The 24,753-nt window shown below is 37.8% G+C and overlaps 1 protein-coding gene across 1 annotated transcript in view; it reads left to right on the top strand.

Annotated features, from left to right (window-relative positions):
- The window catches only part of Capza2 (capping actin protein of muscle Z-line subunit alpha 2), a 29,107-nt gene extending 5,605 nt beyond the window's left edge, over positions 1-23,502 (top strand). The window contains exons 2-10 of the mRNA XM_021164471.3: positions 6,007-6,070; positions 7,481-7,532; positions 9,611-9,674; positions 11,733-11,939; positions 12,675-12,754; positions 16,070-16,148; positions 18,641-18,712; positions 21,680-21,742; positions 21,950-23,502. Coding sequence (XP_021020130.1) covers positions 6,007-6,070; positions 7,481-7,532; positions 9,611-9,674; positions 11,733-11,939; positions 12,675-12,754; positions 16,070-16,148; positions 18,641-18,712; positions 21,680-21,742; positions 21,950-22,090 — 822 coding nt within the window. The 3' untranslated portion in view covers positions 22,091-23,502. The remainder of the gene's footprint in view (positions 1-6,006; positions 6,071-7,480; positions 7,533-9,610; positions 9,675-11,732; positions 11,940-12,674; positions 12,755-16,069; positions 16,149-18,640; positions 18,713-21,679; positions 21,743-21,949) is intronic.
- Positions 23,503-24,753: the final 1,251 nt, after the last annotated feature.

Genomic DNA, 24,753 nt, shown 5'->3' with positions numbered 1-24,753 from the left:
AATCCACAGTGAACTTACAGAAAGTTTTCCTTTGACCCCACGTATGCTTTATGGTATATGTGTACATACCACACACAGACACACACTCGCACAATGTAAATAAATATTTAAAAAATAATACTACTATACTATACTAACACATATTGTTTCATGACTTTTCTTGGAAAGAGCATAAACTCTATTCAATCCAGATCAGACACAGATAACAGACTAACAAATGAATTGCACTCAAATGTAGGTTGGTCTATCTGTTAGTTTATTATTGGTTTTTATAGTTGGTGTTGCTTACAGGAGTATAGGTGACCCTTTGACAGCTGTAGCACCAAGTAGTCCCCCCCCCCCCAGCATGTGTGATGAAGTGGCTAGAAAGCTCTGTAAAGTGGCTGAGGCTCTCGTTCCCCTCATTGTAGATAGGAAGCACAGATAAGGAAATGCAGAAGGGACCAGGTCAAAATACAGCCCTCATGTACTCGCTTCTAAGAGGTCTTCCAGCTAGACCCCCACCCCACTTCCCAGTAATGCCATTAAACCCTGTATTCATCAGGGGATTAATCCACTGATTGATCTGTAGGAAGAGGCTCCAGTCACTTCTCCATAGCCCCTCAGAGAACAACCAGGTCCTAGTCCATGTGCTTATGGAGGCATTTCATATACACACCACGATATCTGGCCATATAATCAAATGAGAGTTCATTAGTACTTCTAGATTTTTTTTTTCAGCACAAAGTAACTACTAAGTGTCAAGTATGGGACATTGGTAACTTGTGTTTGTGTTTTATTAGTCATCAAATATCAAAGGTGTGTTCACTGTCATGTGCTTAAAGATCCACTCAACATACTTAAACTACTTAACTCAGATAACATCACTCTTAAGTATACTACCAAAAAATGTTAATTGAGAAAAGTGGAAGAAAATAGTTTTAGTTTACTCCATATTACATGCTAGAAGAAAAGTTTACATGAGAAACACTGAAGAGATAATTTTTTAATCCAGATTTCACAAACTCATGGTTCATAGTGGGTCCCCCAGCTTCCTCTAGAGTTAGAAACTGCTCTTATTGGCTGCCTGTGAAATTTTCTGTTTGCCAGGCACCATTCAGAAGTATCCAGATATGGAGGTGCACAGGCAGAATCGTCCTCTGGTTTTCTTTGTATTCCCAGCTAAATCGGAGATAGATTATGGAGGATTTTAGAGTGGTGCTTGGAAACTTAGCAGTTGTTGTTGTTGTTGCTTATATCAGTAAATTGAGTTGTGTGCATTTTCACATGTGTATATATTGTGTTCTTGTTATCCCCACCCCAACTTGTTTTTATTTCCCTCCTGTTGCTGCCAACCCCTCTTCCTCTGTACAGATATCATTTCCCATATTCATGGCTTCTCTGTTTTGTCTCATGCCCCACAGAGTTTAACGAGAGCCATCTCTATATATAACCTTGGGTTTAGAACTTTGTATTATAGCCTGGTAGGCTCACCAGGAGTACACAGTTGAGTAGTATGCCTTCCCTCTTCCAGGATCTGTTAGTTTCCAGCAGTTCAGTAGTGGGTGGTAGGGACCCACCGGCCGCTTCTTCATCTGAAGCTGCTTGAGTTCTTAATTGCCAGGACTGTGTTGTATTTAGAAGACAACATTTTAAGCCCTTCTCCCTATCTTCCAGCTCTTGGACTGTTAACTCCCCACTTGCACAGCCATCCTTTATTCTCAGTATCTTGTGCAGGCAGGAGTCTCTACATTTGTTTCCATTCACTGCAAAGTGAGACTTCTTTGATTAAGGCTGAGAGTAGTGTTTGGCTGGCTGCGAGTATGAACATATATTTAAAATGCAGTTTGGGAGTTGTGCCACTTTAGCTATACAGGAGTGTAAGTTCCCACTAGGACTTCATACCCTCCTAGCCATGGGGTTTTGGCTGGATTTACAGTGCTAGTCATGAACACTCTCCTGTGGAGTTGACCTGAAATAGAATTGAAGAGCTTGGTTACTCCTATAACAGTCACTGTTGGGCAGCAAGGGGCTTTACCTGCTGAGCTAGCTCACTGATATAGTAAACTTTTTCTTTTTTATTTTATTTGTATGGGTGTTTTGCTTGAATGTCTGTGAGTACCACAGTATCTTAGCAAGATTGTAACACACATTTTTGTTACTTATAAATACAAAGTAAAGTTCTTAGGAAATTTCACAAGTGGTACTGTTTTAGTTCTACCATTCAGTTTGGATATAAGAGAAGGCTCTTGCTGTCTTTTGGTCACATAGTGCAATAGAATAATTCCATCCATAGAATAAGAAATATAAATCATGTTTGCTTTTACACTAAAAATAAAACTGACAAATTCTGAGGCGTATATCTTTTCTTTAGAAACAGCTAAACATTTTGAAGCTTAAACACTAATTTGTATCACACACACACATATATAAACTTGGTAGTAGTATTTTAGTTTTGACAGCTCGGTATGATGCCTGTGTCATACAAGAATTAACTACTTCAAGTATTAAGCTTATACAATAAAAGTTTGATTATTTTTTTTAACATGCAGTTTTCCATTGTTAGTATATTCATGACTAAGACTTTTGTTTTAATGCTTTCTAACAGCTTTTTACCTGGGAGGAAGCAGTTAAGACAGTTTGCATAATCATAATAGATGGAACTGTAGGCTTAGCAAGTGCACATAATAGTCTAGATCCATTGCCTTTGCCTTGAAAATATACTTTTCCTCCCCCCCCCCCTTTCTTTATTTTTAGGTTAACAGATAGATTTGTTACTTTCTGTTGCTGTGATAAACACTATGACCAAAGGAATAAGAGTTTCTTTTGGCTTATGATTTAAACGCTCACAGTCTATGACAGGGCATTACAAGCAGGTATGCCGAGTTATCACACAAGAAGCAGAGTGAGGTTATAAGTTCTCAAAGCCTGTCCCACAGAGATATACTTCCTCCCAGAAGGTCTCACCTCCTAAAGGTTGTATAATCCCCAAAGTGTGCCACCCAATGGGGATCAAGTATCCAAGTACACGATCCTGTGGGAGGCATGCTTCAGACCACCACAGCATACAAATAATGGGTTTTACCAAGGAGTTCTTTATATATCTGTGAGGCTATACGTTGTTGTCATTCATTCCCCTTCCCCACTGCCCTTCTCCATGTTTCTCTTCTCCACCAAAACATCTGGTTCCCTTTGCTCCTAAATATTAGAATGTAAGACTTTTAAGCCTCCATAACTATAAGAGCCAATTCCCATAATGCATTTATTATGTATCTCTCTGTATCCTGTTGGCTGTGTATCCTTAGAAAACCCCAGCAAACAGAGTTGCTGGCATTCCTTAGGTGTTGCTAAGTTGAAGACTTGGGAATGAGTGTCCATTATAACTTTCAAGTGTTCAATAAATGTTAGGTTCTATTAATTGTTTTGAAACATAATCTATCTAACTAGACAATATTTATGGACTATTTACCGAGCTGAGTATGATCCTAGAGGCCATGCCCAAAACAGGTGATCTGCACAGCATAAGAATTCATAGTAAAAACAGTTCTTAAAACAATTCTCAGTGTAAGGCAAAGAGGAATGAACAAGGCGCAGAGAAGGATTTAGGCGGTGCTGCTTGGAAAGGGGGTGCTCTAGTAGGAGGCACATCAGCTAGGTCTCAGACAAGCAGAACAGGTAAGAGTCAGCACCAATTCTTTGGTCCTATAACTCAGACTATAGTCCCTCCCCTCCTCCCCACCTCCCTCTCTGTGTGTGCCTGCGTGTACTCCTTCCCCTCTCCTATCTTTTGAAAGCAATCATTACTTCCTCATCCAATCTCGTCAGGGTACATGTTGTACCTATTACTTTAATGACTTGGGTCCCACAAAGCTAAACAGCTTTATCAGTAATCAAGTAATTTCTATCCCTCAGATGCCCAGGGAGGACTGAGGCCTCCTTAACTTCTCTCTCTTGTCTATGATGGAATGTTTGCAGGCTCGGTTTTATGTAGCTCTTGCCAGGTAACACAGCTACTTGGGACTTCGAAAGTATAGTGACCAGGCATGCCTGAAGAACAGTGGTCTACAACATTCCACTCCTCGCTCTTACATATTTCTCTCCCTTCTTCGGTGTTCTTTGAGCCTTGGAGGGAATGATACAGATGTTCCTTTTAGAGCTTGCGTTCAACGGTAACGCTCAGTACTTTGGACATTTATGAATCTCTGCAGTAAAAGTCACCCACAGCAAAACCAGAATACAAAAAAATGAAGCTTTCCTGACTAAAACTGATAGCAGTGTTGATTGATGGGTGTAAATATTTAGAAGGAAATTTCAGACACATCCTGCCTATATAATGTACCTTTTAATAATACTCTCAGACATTTTAGAAGAAACCTAGTTTTATTTTCAAAATGGGCATGCAATAAAAGTATATTCCTTAAGACTTTTAGCATATGTATAAAGTAATGAGCCCACTATGAAAATCTGGACATGGTATAGTTCCATCACCCTCAAACTCCCTCATTTTCTCCCTTTTTTCCCTCTAGTCATTCCCTTTCCCACACATCCCAGAACTCCTGGCAACTGTTACCCAGTCTCCTTTGCTATAGAGACAACCTACTCGAGAGGGATCATTCACAGTTTTTACCTTTTTGATGGTGCAAAGGTAGTACACATTTAGTGAAAACCATTTTTCAGATACTGAATTTAGTTCTTATCCTGGGCTAAGTGTATATGGTATGATATGCCTTTGAGACTGTGATTCCTACCTTCCAATTAACCATGGAGACATTAAGCTGAACACTTGGACACTATAGTATATTGTGTGTGGCAAGTGTTGGGGTTTGATAGGTAAAGTGAATTAAATGCTTTTGATTTAACAATATCTTTAACTATTTAAAAATTGGGTTATTGGATGTGCAATCCCAATATTAGTTAAAAAGCATATTACTATGGTTGAATGTTCTATGCATAGTCTTAAAGAGTGGCACTAACCTTTTGAGTTTCTCTTTTCTTTCCAGTAAGTACTTTACCATTAATTCAAGTTGTTTCCTCTATCAGTAGCTCCTATTTATTGCTAAGTAATTACGTTATACAGCTGAATCACAGTTTATTTGTCCAGTGGAAGTTTGGGTTGTAAATTATTTCCAGTTTGAACAATTTTGAGTAAGTTTTGGTGTGGATGTAGAATTTTGTGTGTGTGTGTGTGTGTGTGTGTGTGTGTGTATGTCATAATTTAGAATGATATTATTGTATTTTAGGATATTTGCCTAACTTTATAAGAAGTGCTAAATATTTTCCATGTAGGTTGTACAGCGTACAACCTTACATTCCTATAAGTATTGTAGGGTCCTGCAGCTGTCCTGAGCCTGGACCAACAACCCTTTTATCTTGGCCTTTCTGTTTTGCACGGAGTTGTATTTCCTGATTTCTTTATCAATATTCTAATGAAGAATACTGAGCGTGCTTTTTTGCATATCTTTCTGTCTTGTGCTTATCATATTAGGGGAAGTATCCATTCAAACATTTTGCTTAGTTTTTTGTTTTTGTTTGTTTTTCTGTTAAGCCTTCAGAGTACTTTTGGTAGTTTGGATGTGTTTGCTAATGAAGTTTTGTATTTGGATAAAGATTCTAAGTGTTTGGGACCAGAAGTTGAGAGTCTTCTGTATTTTGGAATGTTTGCATGCCCTGTGCCTAGTTTTGAGTAAATCACCTGTGATCAGTATATCTACTTAATTGCATCTTTTCTCACATATGGTCTTCTTGAATTTCTTTTGTTTAAAAGAAGTAAAATTGTGAGAAAATATTTACCTATAAACAGTTTTAAATTCTTGATTGTATTAATACATTAGATGTTTTACCTTCCTTTAGCCTGTATAGTTTAAGTATATTAAATGATTAAAATAGTAATAGCAAACTTGTATTTGAGTGTAGAGATGTTATATACTTTAAAATCATTTACAGTAGAACTTTGAAATTTGTGTAATATTGATTGGGGTTTTGTCATTTTATATCTTTGTAATATTTATATCTTCATTTCTGTCTTAGGTTCGTATAGCAGCAAAATTCATCATTCACGCCCCTCCTGGAGAATTTAATGAGGTTTTTAATGGTAAGTCTTTAAACTACCTTTAAAAACATTATTTTATTATTTGTGTGTGTGTGTGTGTATGTGTGTATAATTGTGTAAAGGACAACATCGCATGAGTTGGTTTTCTCCTTCCACCCTGTGTTCTGAGGATCCAGCTCAGGTTGTCAGGCTCCCACGGCAAGGACAGTTCCATCTGGGCCCTCCTGAGCCCCCATGATGGTAACACCAAGACTTGATGTATCTTGTGAGAACTGTCTTGTTTTATTTATAAGTACATGAAAAGTACCAAAATTCAGTAAAGGTGGTAATATTTATCTGTTCCCTCCTTGCAAGAGTGTGGAAGGACAGAAAGCTTGTCCTTGCCCCTGGTCACAGACCAAGTTATGATTTGTTTTCTACAGAGCAAACTCATTGGAAATCAGTGAATGTGTTGTCAAACTAAGAAGCACACACAGTCCTAAGTGTTTTCTGGAAATTGTATCAGACCATTTTTGTGGTGTGGCTTGTCCTTAGTTCTTTAGAGATGCTGCATATATCTGCCTGCAGCAGCTATTTAACTGACCTCTTTTATTCTAAATTCCCTCTTATGTTGCATAACCAAAATAGATTTGTAAAATACTGTGGTGCACATTTTTTTCTTTTTTTCTTTATTGTATTTATGTGAGTACACTTAGCTGTCTTCAGACACCAGAAGAGGACATCGGGTCCCATCACATATGGTTGTGAACTGTTGCTGCTTTGGATTTTTGATTAAAAGACACACACACACACCATACATTTAATGTGCCTTAAACGGCTCAATGGTTGGGCCATTCCCAAACTTCCACATTGTTAATGCCTCCCCTCCAATACTTCTGAATCTGAATTACTACTTACTAAAATCTATATTCCATATTTGCTACCGTAGACCCAATGGTGGCCTAGGGCTGCTCTTCCATGGCTCTTAAATGATTGATACTCTGTCTTCTACAGCATTTAAACCTGCATCTTCTCTTCCCCGCAATGGTGATTCTGCTTCAGTCCCCTTGCCTGTAAATCCTAAAGTCCTGCCTTTGTCTTCCTGCCCAGCCATTAGCTGCCGGCAACTTTATTTACCAACCAGAACCACCTGGGGGCAAGGAGCTTCAGTGTCTCACGTGAGATTCTCATGAAATTCCCAAATAACTTAATGCAAACAATAAACTAAATCTACAAAAGTGAGCCACCATGTGGTTGCTGGGAATTGAACTCAGGACCTCTAGAAGAGCAGTCAGTGCTCTTAGCCACTGAGCCATCTCTGTAGTCCCTTGGTGCATATTTATGGATAGTTTGGTCATTAGAAAATTTTGATCATGCTTGTATGGGAGGTATTAATGTATAACTAAAACAAACTATATTCCTTACAGTATTCAAACAGAAAAAAGTAATATATAAAACAATATTGTTTTGCAGATGTTCGATTATTGCTTAATAATGATAATCTTCTCAGGGAAGGAGCCGCACAGTAAGTATCGTATATCTCCATAGCTAAGATGACTGGGAGAGAAAAGAGGTTGTAAAAGCGATAATGAAGCACTAATTCGTGGCATAAGAGTTTCTGAAATACAGTTAAAGTTTGGACAGCTATGTGTATTAGACTGAGAAATCCCAGGGGGAGTTAGGGATAAGTGTGAAATGAAATTCTCTTTTCCGTTTGCCACTGTCTTATATACTATATAGCATCACTCATGTTCTTTGTATAGTTTCTCAAACTAAATGTTCATTTGGTACCATTGGAACTCATGTCAAGGTACGTGAAATGCAGAGATACACTTTTAAGCCAGTGATTGGCCTTAGAATTAATCTGGTTCCGTGTCTTCTGAAATACTTTTGAACAAAAAGTGGGTAAACATGAGCCACGGGAGCATGAGGGTCAGAGTTCAGATCCTGAATCCAGACAGCAGCCAGATGCTGCAGCACACATCTGCAGTCCCAATGCTCCTCTGGTGAGAAGTGGGAGGTGGAGACAGCAGACCCCAGAAGCTTTCAGGCCAGGTAGCGTGCTTTACTTAGCTCTGGTCATAAAGCCCTACTTGAACCAGGTAGAAAGCAAGGACTGAGTGTATATCATAGAATGGTATCAATTTAATAGAATACAATTTTGTTCTGTATATAATTTTTCATACATTGGGTTTTTGCTACACATATATAAATAATTACCTAGTAAGTATATTCTTCACTCATTAGAGAGACCTTCTTGAGTCTGTCTCGTCACTATTAGCTGAGTTTCTGCTGTGGGTTTTTATCATAGTCTTGCCACTTTTCTGTTTCCAGTCATCACACTGCATGACTCATTGTATGTACTACTGCCACATTATTCTTTAGAGACACCTCTAGAACTGCCTTGCCTCTCAAAATACTCATTCTGTCTTCAAAGACCATTCAGGGTTTGGTGAGATGGCTTAGTGGGTAATGGTACTTGCTACCCAGCAATGCAAGCCTAATGACCTGAGTCCAGTCTCCTGAACCCATGTACAGGGACAGAGAGAACCAGCTCTAAAGTTGTCCTATAACCCCCAAACTTACAGCCTCACAAGCCTCATCACATACAAGCACAATGATAATAAACAGTTTTTAAAAACCTTCTAGTTCAACTCAGTAAATACTGATGAGCAGCTGGTTGGTTCTTCTGTGACATTGGACCACTTCTATGCTCCTACTTAAAACATTCTTTTTTCCCCATTATCTCGCTTTCCTCCCAATGCTTTCTCTTTTTTGTTTGTGTGTTCATTTATTTATTTATTTAAATGTGTGCATGTGCGGAAGCCTGAGATTGACATGGGGGTCTCTGTCTCTCTTGCTCTCCACCTTATGTTTTGAGTCAGGGTGTTGTACTGCAACTGAAGCTCGGTCTTTTGGTTAGACCTACTGCCCAGTTGACCCTGGCGTTAGCCTGCTTCTCTCTCCTAGCGTTGGGATTACAGAAATTCGGTGGTCTATCTTTTACTAGGTTCCTAGAGATCTGAATGTAGGTCCTCGTGCATGCTCAATAAACACCCATTAAGCCATCTCCCCTGAACCATCTCCCACTTTCTTTTTCTTAGTATCACATTCATGAAATTATTCTAGAGTGTTCTTTTTTCTTTTGCCTGAATAGTTTAATTCCTTGAAAAATGTATTAGTAATTCTCAAATGTTACTTCCTATTTTTTACTACTACTTGATAATCTCTTTATGTATTCTCTTGTGTATTCAACTAAAAGACCTTTGACAATAGGAACTGCTTGAGTATCACGGTACCTAGTTGTTTATTAATAATTTCTTAAATAGTTGTATATCTGCATTATATATTTATAATCATTGCTTTCAGGTTCTTATATAAGAAGCCATGGCATGTATTTACTGGTTATGTTTTATTTACCACGTTAAAAGATGCATATCATTACTTGGTTTTTAAAACAGCCATATCTGTATTTTAACTGTAGTTAATAAAAGATAGGTAAAATAGTTACAGTTTTATCAACCACACATGTATAGATTAACTGGCAAGTGATTATTTAAAACATTACTACAATTTTAAGTAATTGGCCTTTTTCTCTTTTAGTGCATTTGCACAGTATAACCTGGACCAGTTTACACCAGTAAAAATTGAAGGCTATGAAGATCAGGTATGTTTCATAAAACAGCAAACCACACTGCTCTTTGTTTCGTTTATAAAAATGTATCCTGAAAGAATTGTAAGATGGTGTAACATTACTCATTTTAATTGAAGGCATTTAATGACAAAAAACCAGAAATGGTCATTTTTATTTTTGTAAGTAGTACTATCAGAAAGTCAGGTGTAGTGGTTGGTTCTAATGCCCTCTTTTGGTTCCATGGGCACCTGCATTCACATCAACAGGCATACTCATGCATGCACATAATTGCACACTAGTTACTGTTTCATTTCTCCAGAGATTTAATTAGTTACCATTACAAGCAGTACTCCATCAAGTGACATTGTAGTCCTGGTAACATTGACAGTGGTTTTCTTTAGATAAATCCCTAGAAGAAAATTGCTGCATTAGTGAATATATCTTTTAAAAACGTTTAATAGCTGCTAAAGTCATTAACAAGGTAGCATAATTTTAATACTTAAAACCAAAAACCTTTAAAAAGTGGTGTCTACTAATTTTTCACATGAACACATGTTTAAAAACTTGAAAGATAGTAACAAGTAAGGGCCAGTGAGATGGTCTTGGGTACAGGCACTGTTGTGCAAGCCTGATGACCTGATTTTGATCCCTGGAACCCGCAGTGGAATGAATGACTTGACTCTCAGCAGCTGTCCTCTGATATCATTTGCTGTGTCTCACATCAATTTTTAAAAGTAGCCATTATAAATAAGAACAATGATAAGGATCTACAACAAAACTTCACCATTTTTAATGGTGCTTTCCCCTTCTCCAGAACACAATTGTAAATAAAGAGGTGACATACCAGTAATAGATTTGTGGATTAAATTACACTATTAACATCTTGGGATGTAATGCAACTATTAAAGAGGATAGTGAGAGATAGCTAGTAGACTTTGAGGGGTTTCCATAGATGTTTATGTACAGAAAATGTCAGGTATGTTTGGATTAAGGAGAAAGCCAGACCACCTAGCCTGCTCTGACTAAAAGGTAAAACTTCAGGGTACAGTCTACTGGCTTGTCTCCAAGTGAAGGGGATGCAGCCTGCCACAAAGGAGCTTGAGGTTTTATAGGGTGCTTTTAGTTGGGCAGAGAGAAGCAAGAGAGCATTAAGGAGAAGGAAGAGGGGTCCTTTGGCTATTAGGATCGCATGAGGCTGTGGTCAAATTCTGTTGAGTCAAGGGTTTAGCCAACTTCTAAGAAGAAAAGAATGCTCAACTTCCATTTCCCCAGTGAGGCGGGGTCCACACCGTGCCAAAGCTCTGGGCCAACCCAACAAAGTTCATAAAATGCTTGTATATGCACTTTTATCATTCTTTCAAAACAATGGCCCACAAACCGTGTGTGTGTGTGTGTGTGTGTGTGTGTGTAAGTAGATAGGTGTGTTCATATTTATCTAATGTGGCATTTTTATGGCCAAAACATTTTTGAAAGACCTACATGCTATATGGTCAGCACGATTTCTATCAAACGGATGGGAAAGTCTTGTAGACAGCTACAGGAGGAGAAAGGTGTTTGTTTGTTTGTTTGTTTGTTTAGTAAGATACAAAATAGTCTACTCATATATTTCTTAAATGCATAAATTATGTTTTAAAGTTTTGGAAGTTAAGTAGTAGTGATTAGTTTTTAAGAAACAAGCACATTTGGGGAACAGAAAGACGGTGCCAAACAAATCAGGGCTAAAGAGCTGCCTCATTGGGTGAAAGCCATCAGATGGGTAGGGTCTCGGTTTGTAAGGACTCATGACTGCTATCAGAAATAGTAAGCTGCCTCTTTGAGTGGGTAGTGGATAGTCACCTCTAACACTGTATAGTAGGAAATAATTTTTTCCCCACTCAATATCCAAAAATTGTCTGAAGAGATACACTAATATATACTAATTGAGAATACCCTCAGTATCCTTGTGGCCTACTCTTTTAAAATATATTTTCACAGTTTAGTTTAAGCAGTTGTTTCAGTATAATTGTACAGTTTTGGGAAGGGTCTTAAGCAAGTGTTTATTACTGTATGTCCATGTTAATATTTTTTCCTAAATTTATTTGAAAATTGAAGGTTTTGATAACAGAACATGGAGACTTGGGAAATGGAAAATTTTTGGATCCAAAAAACAGAATCTGTTTCAAATTTGATCATTTAAGAAAGGAAGCAACTGATCCAAGGCCCTACGAAGCAGAAAATGCCATTGAATCCTGGAGAACTTCAGTAGAAACTGCACTGCGAGCTTATGTAAAAGAGCATTATCCGAATGGGGTCTGCACTGTGAGTCATCAGTGGGCAGTTCTTCCCTGCTGTTTCTTATACGGATGTGCCCGTTTATATAATTCCTTGAGACTAACAGTAATATAGAAATACCAGCTTATAGCATCTAACTTTTTTCTTTCAAGAATATTTATCTTTCTAAAAAATATATTATGATAGCCCCAAATGGTAAAGGAATTGTATGTTAAATTCAGATAGACACTGGATTAAAGGTTATGATGGTACATTCTTTAGACATCTGTCCATATTCAGCTTAAGTTAACTTTTATTTAGTTATAAAAATCTTAGAGAATCATTTTGTGTTTAATTTCCTGTTGTTTTAATGTTATTTGTTCATTGATTTAACCTACTTTTTCAGAATGAAATATTATAGTATAACTAAATGGTTTTTGTTTTTGAACTTTGCCAAGACTGTTTGGATCCAGATAGGCTCTTTAGCACCTGAGTTTGGTCTTCTCCATCGCCATAGTGATCTTTGGAAATGCAGATAAGACCCAGAAAAATCCTCTGCTTGGAATCTTTCAGAGATGAGGATTACTTAATTAGGGTAGAGTCTAGGCATCTGAGAAAGACTTTGAAGCCAGGTGGTCTTGGTTCTGTTTACCTATCCTGCCTAAAATTACTACATATCATAGTTTATGCCCACTTTCTATGGTATCTTACAGATACTTAAAGGGTGACATTGTTTGGCTTTAACTAAACTCACTATTGTCCTTGTTTTCTTTGCCAATTAAGGTGTATGGCAAAAAAGTAGATGGGCAGCAAACCATTATTGCATGCATAGAAAGCCATCAGTTTCAAGCAAAAAACTTTTGGTAAGTTAAAGTTTTGTGCACTTAATTTTAACAGTGTTTAATATTCTTCAGTGTTTATTTAACTCAGACTGTACCTTCTGTGTGTGACTATGTTACTAAGAGCAATATAAACTTGATAACTAAAACTGCTGCCCTTGGAGAGTTTGAAGATACTTGCTTCATAGTGCTCATCTGAGGCATTCGAGTGCAGTAAACCGATGGCATTCACCAGAGAGTGTGGGAGAGCACAGTGATTTGGGAAGGGAACTGGCAGCAACCTCAGCAAGCATGTGTGCTCGAAAACAGACCAGGCGGCACCCCATCTGCTCACTCTGAAAATGGGGTGCTCCTGAATCTTACTCAAGAGGGGAGGACAGAGCAGTGAAAAAACTAAGAACCAGGAGTCTTCTTTGAATTTGGGAACTTTAGGTTAGGTGGAATTCTGTTTATTTATTTATTTATTTATTTATTTATTTATTTTTGTGGACATTGTTTTGTTGGACAGTGTGAGAAGGTAGACTTACAATCATGCTAACTGCATACATACCAGTTGTTTGTACAAAAACCCGTGTTCCCCATGTTCTTTTATCAGATGTTTAGGAAATTGTTCAATTTTATTCTGAATCTGTATATCAGAAAATTCTAAGGTCTCTAAGATGTTTATTAGTTTAAACTGAAAGTTTTGGCCACCTTTTTGTTAATACATGCTGAGTATCAGTAAACCTGATAGAAAAGTTTAAATTTTAAGTATATAAAGTTTTGACTCACTAAGGTGATCAGGGTACTCTTGAGAGTAAAGTTATTCAGTGTCAGTAACCCCAGTTAGACCAGTTAGTCTCTAACCTAGGATGTTCACTGCTTTGTCATGTCAAAAATCAATGCCAGGTTATATGAAAGGCTAACCAAAAATATTTGGAGGGATGCAGATCCACCACCTGTATCTAAACATGCCTAAATGACTGACTACAGCCTCCTAAAGATAGTGGCATACAGAGGTTTCTTTATCTTATCTCCATAATCCTAAGCCAATAACGCTTTGGAAAATCATGGTTTATATATTTGTGCCAGGAAATACATAATAAATCAACTGTCAAAGAAAAATTCTTAATAAGTTTTACTTACAAATCTTTGGGGAGACTTAGTACTAGCTTTCAAAAATAAAGGTCCCTGGAGTTTTACTGTACATGAAATTAATTCAATCTCTTGGGCTTTCTAGACTCATTTCACTTTACATAGTGACTTCCTTTGTAAGCCACCACTGTGAATACTGTAACTTTGAAGCTAAAAATGATTTTCACTTAGTAAAAACAAATTAATTTTAGGCTGGGCTTAGTAGTGGGTAACTGTAATCTCAGCACTCAGGAAGCCAAGTAGGAAGATTGCAAGATGGCAGCCTACCTAGGCTCCTGGTAAGACCCTGTCTCAAAAACAGAAGAGAAGGCTAGTCTTAAAAGAATTTCTTAGACTTCACTTTAAACCATCTCTTCATTTGTGAATCATAAAATTCTAAGGAGCTTAATAAATATTAGTTGAAGAAACATACTTGCAATTATAGGATTAATAAAAAAGAGGGCTATAGAATTTCCATGAAAACTAGAAACTGTTGGCTATTTCCTCTATTGAGTGGAGGGTATATTACTCAGTTTAGTGATGCCTTTTTGAAGAACCTTTTGAACCTCTCAACTTATGGTACCATTATGGAATTTATTTTTTCTTTGCATAGTCAATGATATGTATATATCATATATACATATGTATGTATATATGTATTCCCAGAGTAATGCATGTATTTAGGACTCAGTATTTTTTTTTTGGTGTAGTGCTTAAATAAAAGAAATAACTTTTTTGGAAATATAAAACAAAAATGATGGGCTTTAGATTCCTTTCCAGCAAGCTTTTGTGAATGTGCCACTTAAAGACATGTTACTCATTAAATTATCTTGTATTTCCTTAATTGTTCTCAGGTGATCTGTGTTAACTATAGCTATGAAGATTTTCTCATTATACAGAATTTTTTCATGGGGTAAGAAACCCGGAAATAATTTGATAGTAAGCAGGAGTCAAATGATACATTATCTGACTCTTTAAAGCTGAAAGCCTTTAATTTGTATACTAGAATGTCATTAATGTACATGACAGGAAAAATGGCTAAAAAGATATCTATGCAAAGTTTCAGAAAAATAGAATAAAAACGCAAACCAATTGTGTATTGTTTCCTAATTTTCTACTGTGAATGTGATAATTTGTATACCTATACCAAAAACATTTTTGAAAATGGTGCTTTTTGTGTGAAAACTTAAACCCGATGTTGGAAAAGGCAGCTATATCCAACCCTTTCCAGATAGCAAAACCTAACTAGGATTATCTGTTGTTACTTTGTGTCATTTGGCCAATATTAAACAGCTCCATTTGTGTTTGGGGAAATGCCATGATAGTTCAAACATTCAGTTATTTCTTAAAGAAATCATTTAAGGGTCTCAGTTGGTAACTCATGAGGACCTGAGTTTGATCTCCAACAGAGGGGCCTTGCTGCACTCTCAGAGCTGGGGAGGCAGAATCTGGTGGTAGACCCTTGAGGATACTTGGGGAGCTCTTAGTCAGTGGGAGATGGTGTCTCAAAAAACAGGATGGGTGCCTCCTAGGTCCAACCCTGAAGACATTTGTACCCTCCCTACTCAAACATACAAAAAGTAGTTTAAAACTCTCTCTTAAGTGTGTTTTAGAGCATCTAGGTGTAGGTCCCACAACTTGGGATGCAGAGGGAGATGGATTTCTGTGAGTTTGAGGCCAGCCTAGTCACATAGTTCCAGGATAGCCAGACCCTGTCTCAGGGGTGTCTGTGTTGGGAAGTTGCTTTAGGGCCAGTAAGATGATGAATCAGCAGGTAAAGCCACCTACTTGCCAAGTCTGATGCTCTAATTGTGTCTTCTGGACCACAGACGAGAAAGCAATTCCTACAGATTGTCCTCTGACCTTCACGGGCATGAGGTGGTACATGGTATATACACATACATACACACAAAAATACATACATACATACATACATACATACATACATACATAATTATTAAGACAAGTCTTATATTACTTAGTTTTGACTTGTATTTTAAAAATTATATTCATTATATTCATTATGTATGTTTTTCTTGGGTAAAATTTTAATGTGTCTTACAGCTAAACTTTGAATCTCTTAAATATTTCAGTGGTTATAAAATCTGTGCCCATTATCTTTCTTCTGTTCTCTTTTACACTGTAACATTACATTTAAACCTGAAACAATATTGATTCAAATTATTCTCCCTACCCTTATTTACAGCTGCTGTTTTTATTTTTAAGGAATGGTCGTTGGAGGTCAGAGTGGAAGTTTACAGTCACTCCTTCCACCACACAGGTGGTTGGCATTTTGAAAATTCAGGTATGAAAAAGATTATTTACTGATCTCTAGATGGTTCTCGACTAACACATGATTAAGCAGCTTATACTTTCCTAGTACATCATAACCTCTGTAGATTTTCTTTTAGGGTGATGGGGAAACAAGTAGTGCTCTTTTTAAGTCTTTTAAATAACCTAGCACTTCATTCCCTAGTCACTAAAAGTCCACGAGGATAGCTGACAGTTTCTAGAGTAGAGCTAAAATTAGATGCTGCCATTTGGTCTCCTCTTCATACAGTTTGTTCAACTAAGCATTTGCGTTGAATGTGTTCTGTGATCTGACATGAGTGGAGTTGGGTGAAACATAATTATATACATATCTTACAATATTCCGTATGGCTTTAAAATAACTCTGAATGAAATGCACTAGTATTGAACTCTTTGGGTCTTAATGTAAATTGCAATATTTACATAGAACATTTGGTATAGGTAAGTGCTTGTTTGAATCCTAATACACTGCATGAGTCAAAAGAATGTGCTGGCTGGGCTTTGTTTGGGTTCACTCATCACAGTGTGACCCATTGTAAAAGCTGTTTATGCTAAAAGCTCTAAGGAGTTAAAACGAGCCAGTGCTGAAGATGTGTCGTCTAGTTTACTCTGTTATCTTAATATGTTTTCATGCCTGTTCATTTAGGGACCTAAGACTAGAAGTTGAGACCATGAAGTTTGAAATCAGATTTCATGGGTTTGAATTCTAGCCAGTTCTTGTTTGTGTGACTGCAGGAAATTTGATCTCCTCTTTATTTCTTTATCTAAAAACTAAACTGTTTTTTTTAAACTTTATTTCTTTATCTAAAATCTAAACTGTTGAAAAGATTTTAGATTACTTTTTATATTATTTGAGAATTAGTTCATGGGTAAAATAGTTAGACGCAGAGGAGTCAGTGGACGATAGCTGTTGTTGATGTTTTCCTCTTCAGTTTGGCCTCAGTAGCATTGACCTGGACAGGTACATCACTTTCTAAAATGGCCCCTCTGGTTGGACCACTGTGTCCTAGTTCTGCCTTTGGGGCCTGGCTCTTTTGCAGCTTGATTTGTTAAACTAGTTTACTCCCTGTCTTTCTCACTTTTCTGTTGCTGTGAAAAGACCCTCATGACCAAGCAAGGCAGTTGATAGATGAAAACAGTTATCTGTGCTTATGGTTTCAGAGGGTGAATCCATGGCGGTGGAGCCTAGCAGCAAGCAGGCAGCCATTATGCTGGGATAGAAGAGCTTACGTCCTAATTCATCACCACAGGCGCTGGCTGGGAGGAGTGAGGGTTATTAACACTCCAAAGGCTTCCCCAGTGGCACAGTTCCTCCAACAAGGCCACATCCCAAAAGTTTCACCGAGGTCCAAGCATGCAAATATATAAGGCCTATTGAGACTACTCTATTCAAACCACCACCTTGTTCCCTAATGTATTCTTCACATTGCCTTTACCACAGATAATTTAAAATTTTAAATCTGTATTTGTCACTTTTTTTAAAGTTTTTTGTTAATTTTTTTTGTTCCATAGGATTTTTGTTTTCTTTGTCTTTTTTTATTAGATATTTTCTTTATTTACGTTTCTTTATTTACCCTTTCCTGGTTTCCCCTCTGAAAATCCCCTCCCCCCTCCCCCCTTCCCTCTTCTCCCTCCCCCTTATTTGTCACTTTCAAGTTTTAACATTTTGTGGTCCAAACCAGAAATATTTGTATGACCTTCAAGGCCCAAAAATACCTATGTATTTATTTCTACAACTATTTCCTTTTCCCTGGTTCCTGTGTAGTGCAGCTATAAATACCACAGCCCTTCCTTTATCTCAGAGCCCTTTTCATTCCTTGGAGAGAATCTGCTAATGTGCTTGTGTTGGAATACAAGGTCAGGAACCTGGTCTTTTTAAAAGTCATGTATCTATAATATTGTATAGAGATACATGTAAGTGTATATATCATAATTATAGTAATGAGTCACTTACTACTTGAGTAAACTCATTTCTAAGTTTTGGGGAAATGGTTGGTAGAAATATACAAAGAAGCAATGTTTGGAAGAGAATATTAGACCAATTTTAGACATCTCAGGTTTGGACATCAGTAGAATGACTGTGAGGTAAAATATCAAACAGTGACAATTTCTGTGTATGTGAAGATACAGCGCAGGAATATATAGTCTCTAGACTTAAGGCTGCTAGAGTTCTTGAGCTCACCAGAAAACTCTGAGGTCAAGATAAAGTTGTAGTAATGTTTGTTGATGTAAGAGACCTGTGAAAAGACCCTCATGACCAAGGAAGGCAGTTAATAGATGAAAAAGGTCATCTCTGCTTATGGCTTCAGAGGGTGAATTCATGGCGGTGGAACCTAGAAGCAAGCAGGCAGCCATTATGCTGGGATAACTGTTAAGCCCAGATAACCATTTTCATCTATCCACTGCCTTCCTTGGTCATGAGGCTTTTCTTTTTGTTGATGTAAGGAAACATTGCTGTAATGTTGCTTTATTTTCTTTCTCTATCAGGTTCATTATTATGAAGATGGTAATGTCCAGCTAGTGAGTCATAAAGATATACAGGATTCCCTCACAGTGTCTGTAAGTAACTAGTTCCTCGGTGAACATAAAATAACAATGTTTCCTAAAACAGCAACTTTACAGGTGACTTCAGATTGAAGAGTTTTCAAGTAGGTTAAAGTTGTTGAGGAATTGCAGTTGTGTGCATTTTGGGCAGCTTTAAGAGGTAGTTCACATGCAGTTCATGCTTTTAAACTGTAAAGTTTGAGGGTATTGTGACTTTACCAGGATTTGTCTTATGAACATTTCAGATGAACAGTCAGTAGTGAGTTTTGATACTGGCTTTTCCATTTAATAGTTTTGATCATTGTCTTCTGTTAATGGTTTTAGTCCCTTTTGTTGTCCAGTAATATTCCATTTTGTGGTTGTACACCGTCATCCACTCACCAGTCACCATTAGCTATTCTGCTCTCTAGATTGTTTTGAACATTCATGCACTATTTTTGTATAGACCTTTTTCAGTTTTTTTGTTGTTGTCATGCATAAGAATGGCTGTTATCTATAGGAATGTGTAGTATTTTGAATTATTGTCATATTGTTTCCCAGTGTGACTACCATTTTAGAGTTTTAATAGTGGGAGATGAAGGCTCCATATTTTCTACATCCTTACTGAAAGTTGGTGTTTTGATTGCAGCTCTTTGTCTTAGGTTTATCTGCTCCAGTGATAAAATACCATGACCAAAAAGCAACCTGGAGAGGAAAGAGTTTATTTCATGTTATATTTTATAGTCCTTTCATCTTAGGTACTTTTCTGTGTCTGTGATAAAACACCACGACCCAGGCAACTTGCAGACAGAAGAGGAGTTTAGGAGGAGCTTCCAGTTACAGAGGGTTAGGATTCGATCACTGTCGTGGCAGAAGGCAGCAGGCATGGTAGGGATGACCCTGGAACAGCAGCTGAGAGGACACATTCATGCACCAATAGGAAGAAAGTACACTGGTAATGGCCCCTGTCCTTTGAGACCTCAGAGCTCACTTCCAGTGATGACACTTGTACTGGGAAGAACATACCTCTAATCTTCCCCAGACAAGCACCAACTAAGGCCCCTCGAGGACTCACATCGGATCCTGGGAGGGCCATTCTTACTCAAACCATCACACCATCAGCTAGAGAATTCAGGGCAGGAATTCAAAGCCATAACTGGTACTGAGGCAGAGACCATGAAGGAATGCCTCTTACTTATTTCCATGGCTTCCCCAGCTTGCTTTTTTTTTTTTTTTTATTTAGCTCAGAAACACATGCCCAGGGGTACTGCACACAATGGGCAGGTCCCTCCCACATTCGTCTTGATAATCAAGAAAATGCCCCAGAGACATGTCCAAGGGCTAATCTGATAGAGGCAGTTCTCAGTTGAGTTCCCTCTTCCCAGTTAACTTCAGTTGTATCAAGTCTGTTTTTCCATCTCCCCGATAATTACTTAGATTGACCCTCAGTGTTTTTATTGGCCATTTTCTTTTTAGGGTTAAGAGGGTTGATATATGTTCAGATTCATTGCCTTTAATTATTATGTTTTTAAATTTAGTTACATTTATGTGTACGTGTGTTTTGCTGGTTTGTATTCCTATGTACAACATGTGCACATTGTGCCTGTAGAGGCCGCAAGAGGGCCTTGGATCCCCTGCAACTGAAGTTAAAAATGGTTGTTGAGCTTCCTACCATGTTTGCTGGGACTAGAACCCACATGCTCTGGGGAGCCAAGCTGAGCCATCTCTATAGCCCCTGTTGGCAATTTCTTAACTGCTTATTTGTGCTTTTACTATATTCTAGATGCATGTCTGGGATCATGTCATTTGTAATAATTTCACCTTTTTTGGTTTTTTTGTTTATTTGTTTGTTTTTGGTTTTTGAGACACAGTTTCTCTATAAACTCCCTGGTTGACCTGGAACTTGCTTTGTAGACCAAGCTGGCCTCAAACTCACAGAGCTCCATCTTCCTTTGCCTCCCAAGTACTGGGATTAAAGGCAGGTGCCATTCCATCTGGCTCTCTTTTTACCTTTCTGTGTGATGTCTTTCCAGCTTTCTTACAGAGTCATTTGCAAAACAAAGCTGCTATACTGTCTTACTGTATTCATTTATTTCTTCTATATGTGCTTTAAGATTTATTTATTTATTTATTTAATTATTTATTTATTATATATAAGTTCACTGTAGCTGTCTTCAGACACTCCAGAAGAGGAGTCAGATCTTGTTACGGATGGTTGTGAGCCACCATGTGGTTGCTGGGATTTGAACTCTGGACCTTCGGAAGAGCAGTAGGTGCTCTTACCTGCTGAGCCATCCACCAGCCCCTATACCTAACTTTTAAACAATACTAAATATTTTAAATTCCTTCAAATTCAAGAACTTTTGTATTTGAATTTTCTTTCTCAAAGTTTTCCACGTTCTTTTGTCTTTGCGTCTATTTCCTTGTCAATTTTTTTTACTACTCCAAATATACTAATAGTGTAATCAGCAGTAACATTTTCCTGTAGATACTTGTACTTGTATATAAAAGTACTAGTATAATGTAAATATTAATTTTACAGAGGTATTGACTTTTAAAAAGTTTATGGTTACATTGGACCAAATGCTACCACCAAAGGAGAAAAATGACACCTTTTGACATGGGTTCTTGTAGACACCAGAAGAGGGTTTTAGCTACCTCAGGGCTAGAATTAATGGTGTTACTTAGTTCCTAGGATTTATTTTCAAGACAGGGTCTCATTATGTAGCTTTGGCTCTCTTGAACTCACTATATAGATCAAGCTGACCTTGAATTCATAGAGAGCCATCTGTCTTTGCCTCTGCACCCCAAGTGCTGGGATTACAGGTATGCACTACCATGCCTAGCTGTAGTAAGAGCTAAATGGCTTTAAAAATAGTGGGTTAGTGGAAATGCTTTTTAAACATGTATAAGGCCCTTAGTTCAATTCCAGCCCTGGAGAAAAAAACTAATTAAAAAATAGAGAGATTTAATTTTCCTTTTTTTTTTTTAATTTTATTTCAGAATGAGGTGCAAACAGCAAAAGAATTTATAAAGATTGTAGAAGCTGCAGAAAATGAATACCAGGTATGATTTTCTAAGGTATCTGTTCACTGAGGGATGGGTCTTAAGTTTGATAGCTATTTTAAAACAGCTTTTAAGTCCATTTTGTGGTTTTTCATTTCACTGTTAAACAGTGAGATGCGCTGCTTGAAGAGTATTCTGAAAATGCCCTGTGTTGTGAGTAGTTGTTTCCTTGATTTACTTTAAACATCTAACCACTGTTTTTTGTAGACTGCCATCAGTGAGAATTATCAGACGATGTCGGACACTACCTTCAAAGCCTTACGTCGACAGTTGCCAGTGACACGTACTAAGATCGACTGGAACAAGATCCTTAGCTACAAGATTGGCAAAGAGATGCAGAATGCATAAATGAAAATTGCATGAGCAGATTGTTTTAGTGTCTTCGCGTTACAAAAATTATTGCAAAAGTATTCTGAGCTGACAGCTGCCCAGTGAGGTGGGCTGTCGCATCTAAGATCACTGTAATTAAGTAGTGTGGTTAGAGCACAGAGCTTAGCTAATAACCTGTTCCATTTCCTTTGTTCAGGGGGTTGGACATGAGTTTAGATAAGTATCTTACTCTGTTCCTCCTTTCCAAGTCTCTCTCTCTCTCTCTCTCTCTCTCTCTCTCTCTCTCTCTCTCTCTCTCTCTCTCTCTTCCTCCTCCTACAGTGAAGAGGTGATCCCTCTGGGTCATGTCTAAAGGGTTTGAAATATCTCAAAAGTACCTTCTTTACTGTAACCCTGAAGTTGTCGTTGGCTCGTGAAAGGGGCAGCTTTTGATATTAGCCCAGGTAGTTTTAGAGGGGTCAGTCAGTAATGGGCACTCTAGTGAAGGTGGTTGATGGACTTAGCCATATATGCTGCTAAAGAAATTGTCTACCTTTTCCTTTCACCTCTTCCAGCATGGAAGGTAGAGATTAGAGGGAGAGCATTTTCTACACGAGTTACGTTAAACCTTCTCAGTAAGGTTATTTAGCTAGCTTAGTGTCTAACTAAACTTTTTTAAAACAAGGCCAAGGTCTGTTGCTGTTTTGAGATTCTGAAATTAAATGAGAATACTTATTTCAGAAATGCATTTAATGCTTTTTTCTTGTGACAGTTATGCAAATTAGCTTGAATTCCATATGTTCCTGAGTTATTTTTATCACAAAGCCACAAGTGTATTATAAGGCAGATTGTAATATATATATAATCCTGAACTCATGAACATGTCTCAGTTGATTCTCCCTCCCCTTGGATTGGAAACTGAATATCATTGTGACATTAAAATGGCAAAATTTGGTATTTATTTGAGTAAAAAAAAATCACCAGTGAATCATATACTATTTTAAAATACTTTCTTTGTATATTGTCATTCTTAACGAGTTGTAAATTAGGGAATTTGGGAGTCCACATGGTATGCAACTGCATCTTTTGTTCTCCATTTTCCTATGCATCATAAGCATGTTTGTAATACTTTAAAAATATATCTACTGCCACCACAGGAATTCACGCCTCGGTGAATGTTAGCGTTGACTGTAAGGAGTTGGTGGATTTGTGGTTTCATTCAGTAGTTCTGCTGCTTATACTCGAGTGGAATCCATTCCTCACATATTCCTGCAGACATCTGGGCCTGGAATTTTTTTTTTTAAAACACCACTTTTACTATGTATAATAAAATATTTCATTAGCTTGAATTGTATAGATTTTTAAAAATTCAATAAGAGCATGTTGTTTAATTTCTTTTTAAAAATCACTGTTGGGCTTTGAAAGCATTGCAAATATATGACATTGTGACAGTTTTGGCTAATTTCCTCTTTAGTCTTGGCATCAGGATTTTTAAGGAAAATGAACTGATAACATTAATTCTATGTCTAGATTTTTAAAACACGTACTAAATAAGTAACTAATTTGGTAAGTTGTGTGAATTGGGCTAGCTAGCATGGGTTTATATCCATGGCAGCCAATTATTTTGACTCTTTATTTTCTAGAATCTAGAATATACTTTTGAAAATGTATGCAACTTTTTCAATTGGCATGTGAAACATGAAATTCTTCCAAAAATTCAGGCATGCCACAACAGTGATTGTACAATTTTAGAGTCTTAATACTTTGTTTATATGAAAGAAGACTGGAGCCATGGGATACCTCAAGCTCAGGTATAGTTTGAATGGGAACTCTAGTGGCTGGTCTGGTGCAGGATAAGTAAGCTGGCATATGGAGGCCGAGAGAGTTGGAGTGAACTTGGGAGGCTCCTACGGTAGTCTGAAAATGCTGGCTTGGACATGGGTGGTAACTCTAGAGGCAGTATGTATAGTGGAAGCTAAGCTCAGTGAGATTTGCTGAAAGCTTGGTTGTGAAACATGAGATGAAGATTTTTTTTATTTTATTGTTATTATTCTTTAACCTTTTTCTACAGTCCAGTCATTATCCCTCTCTCGGCTCAGCCTCCCACAGTTCCTCATCCCATTCCTTCTCCCCTATCTCCAAGAGGATGGCCCCACCCCATCCCCACCCCACCAGACCTCCCCTCTCCCTGGGGCCTCGAGTCTCCTGAGGATTAGGTGCGTCTTCTCTTACTGAGGCCAGACCAGGCAGTCCTCTGCTGTATGTGTGTCGGGGCCCCATATCAGCTGGTGTATGCTGCCTGCTCAGTATTTGAGAGGAGATGATGTATTTTGAGCTTGAGGAATTAGGAATATTTTGAAAGGAACAGGCAGGTAGGTGTTTAGGAGCAGGAGGATGGCCAGAAAAATTTGGTTTTAGATTTCCCAGGAAATGGGTAGCAGAGAAAGGAACCAGGAAATAAATGCTGTGCGTCCGAAGAATGGGGAAGTAGGCCTGGGAAGGAGTTGCCAAGATGAAGTTCCCTGGGATAGTGGTGATCAGGGTGAAGGAGCATTTTCTGTAGGCATAGAGTACAGGAGCGGAATTCAACCAAGGGACTTGCTTTGCCAAGATTGTGTGACTCACCACACGAGAGGAGGAAGGTTACAGTGATGGCCTGGTGAGGAAATGACCCAAGAGAAAGTATAAGGAACATGGTGTTT

This window comes from Mus caroli, unplaced genomic scaffold (genome assembly GCF_978045245.1).
Source record: "Mus caroli unplaced genomic scaffold, Mus_caroli_1 scaffold_7, whole genome shotgun sequence".
NCBI classification, from domain to species: Eukaryota; Metazoa; Chordata; class Mammalia; order Rodentia; family Muridae; genus Mus; species Mus caroli.
Note: the sequence above shows the minus strand (reverse complement) of the source record. Positions and strands in the feature narration are given on the sequence as shown.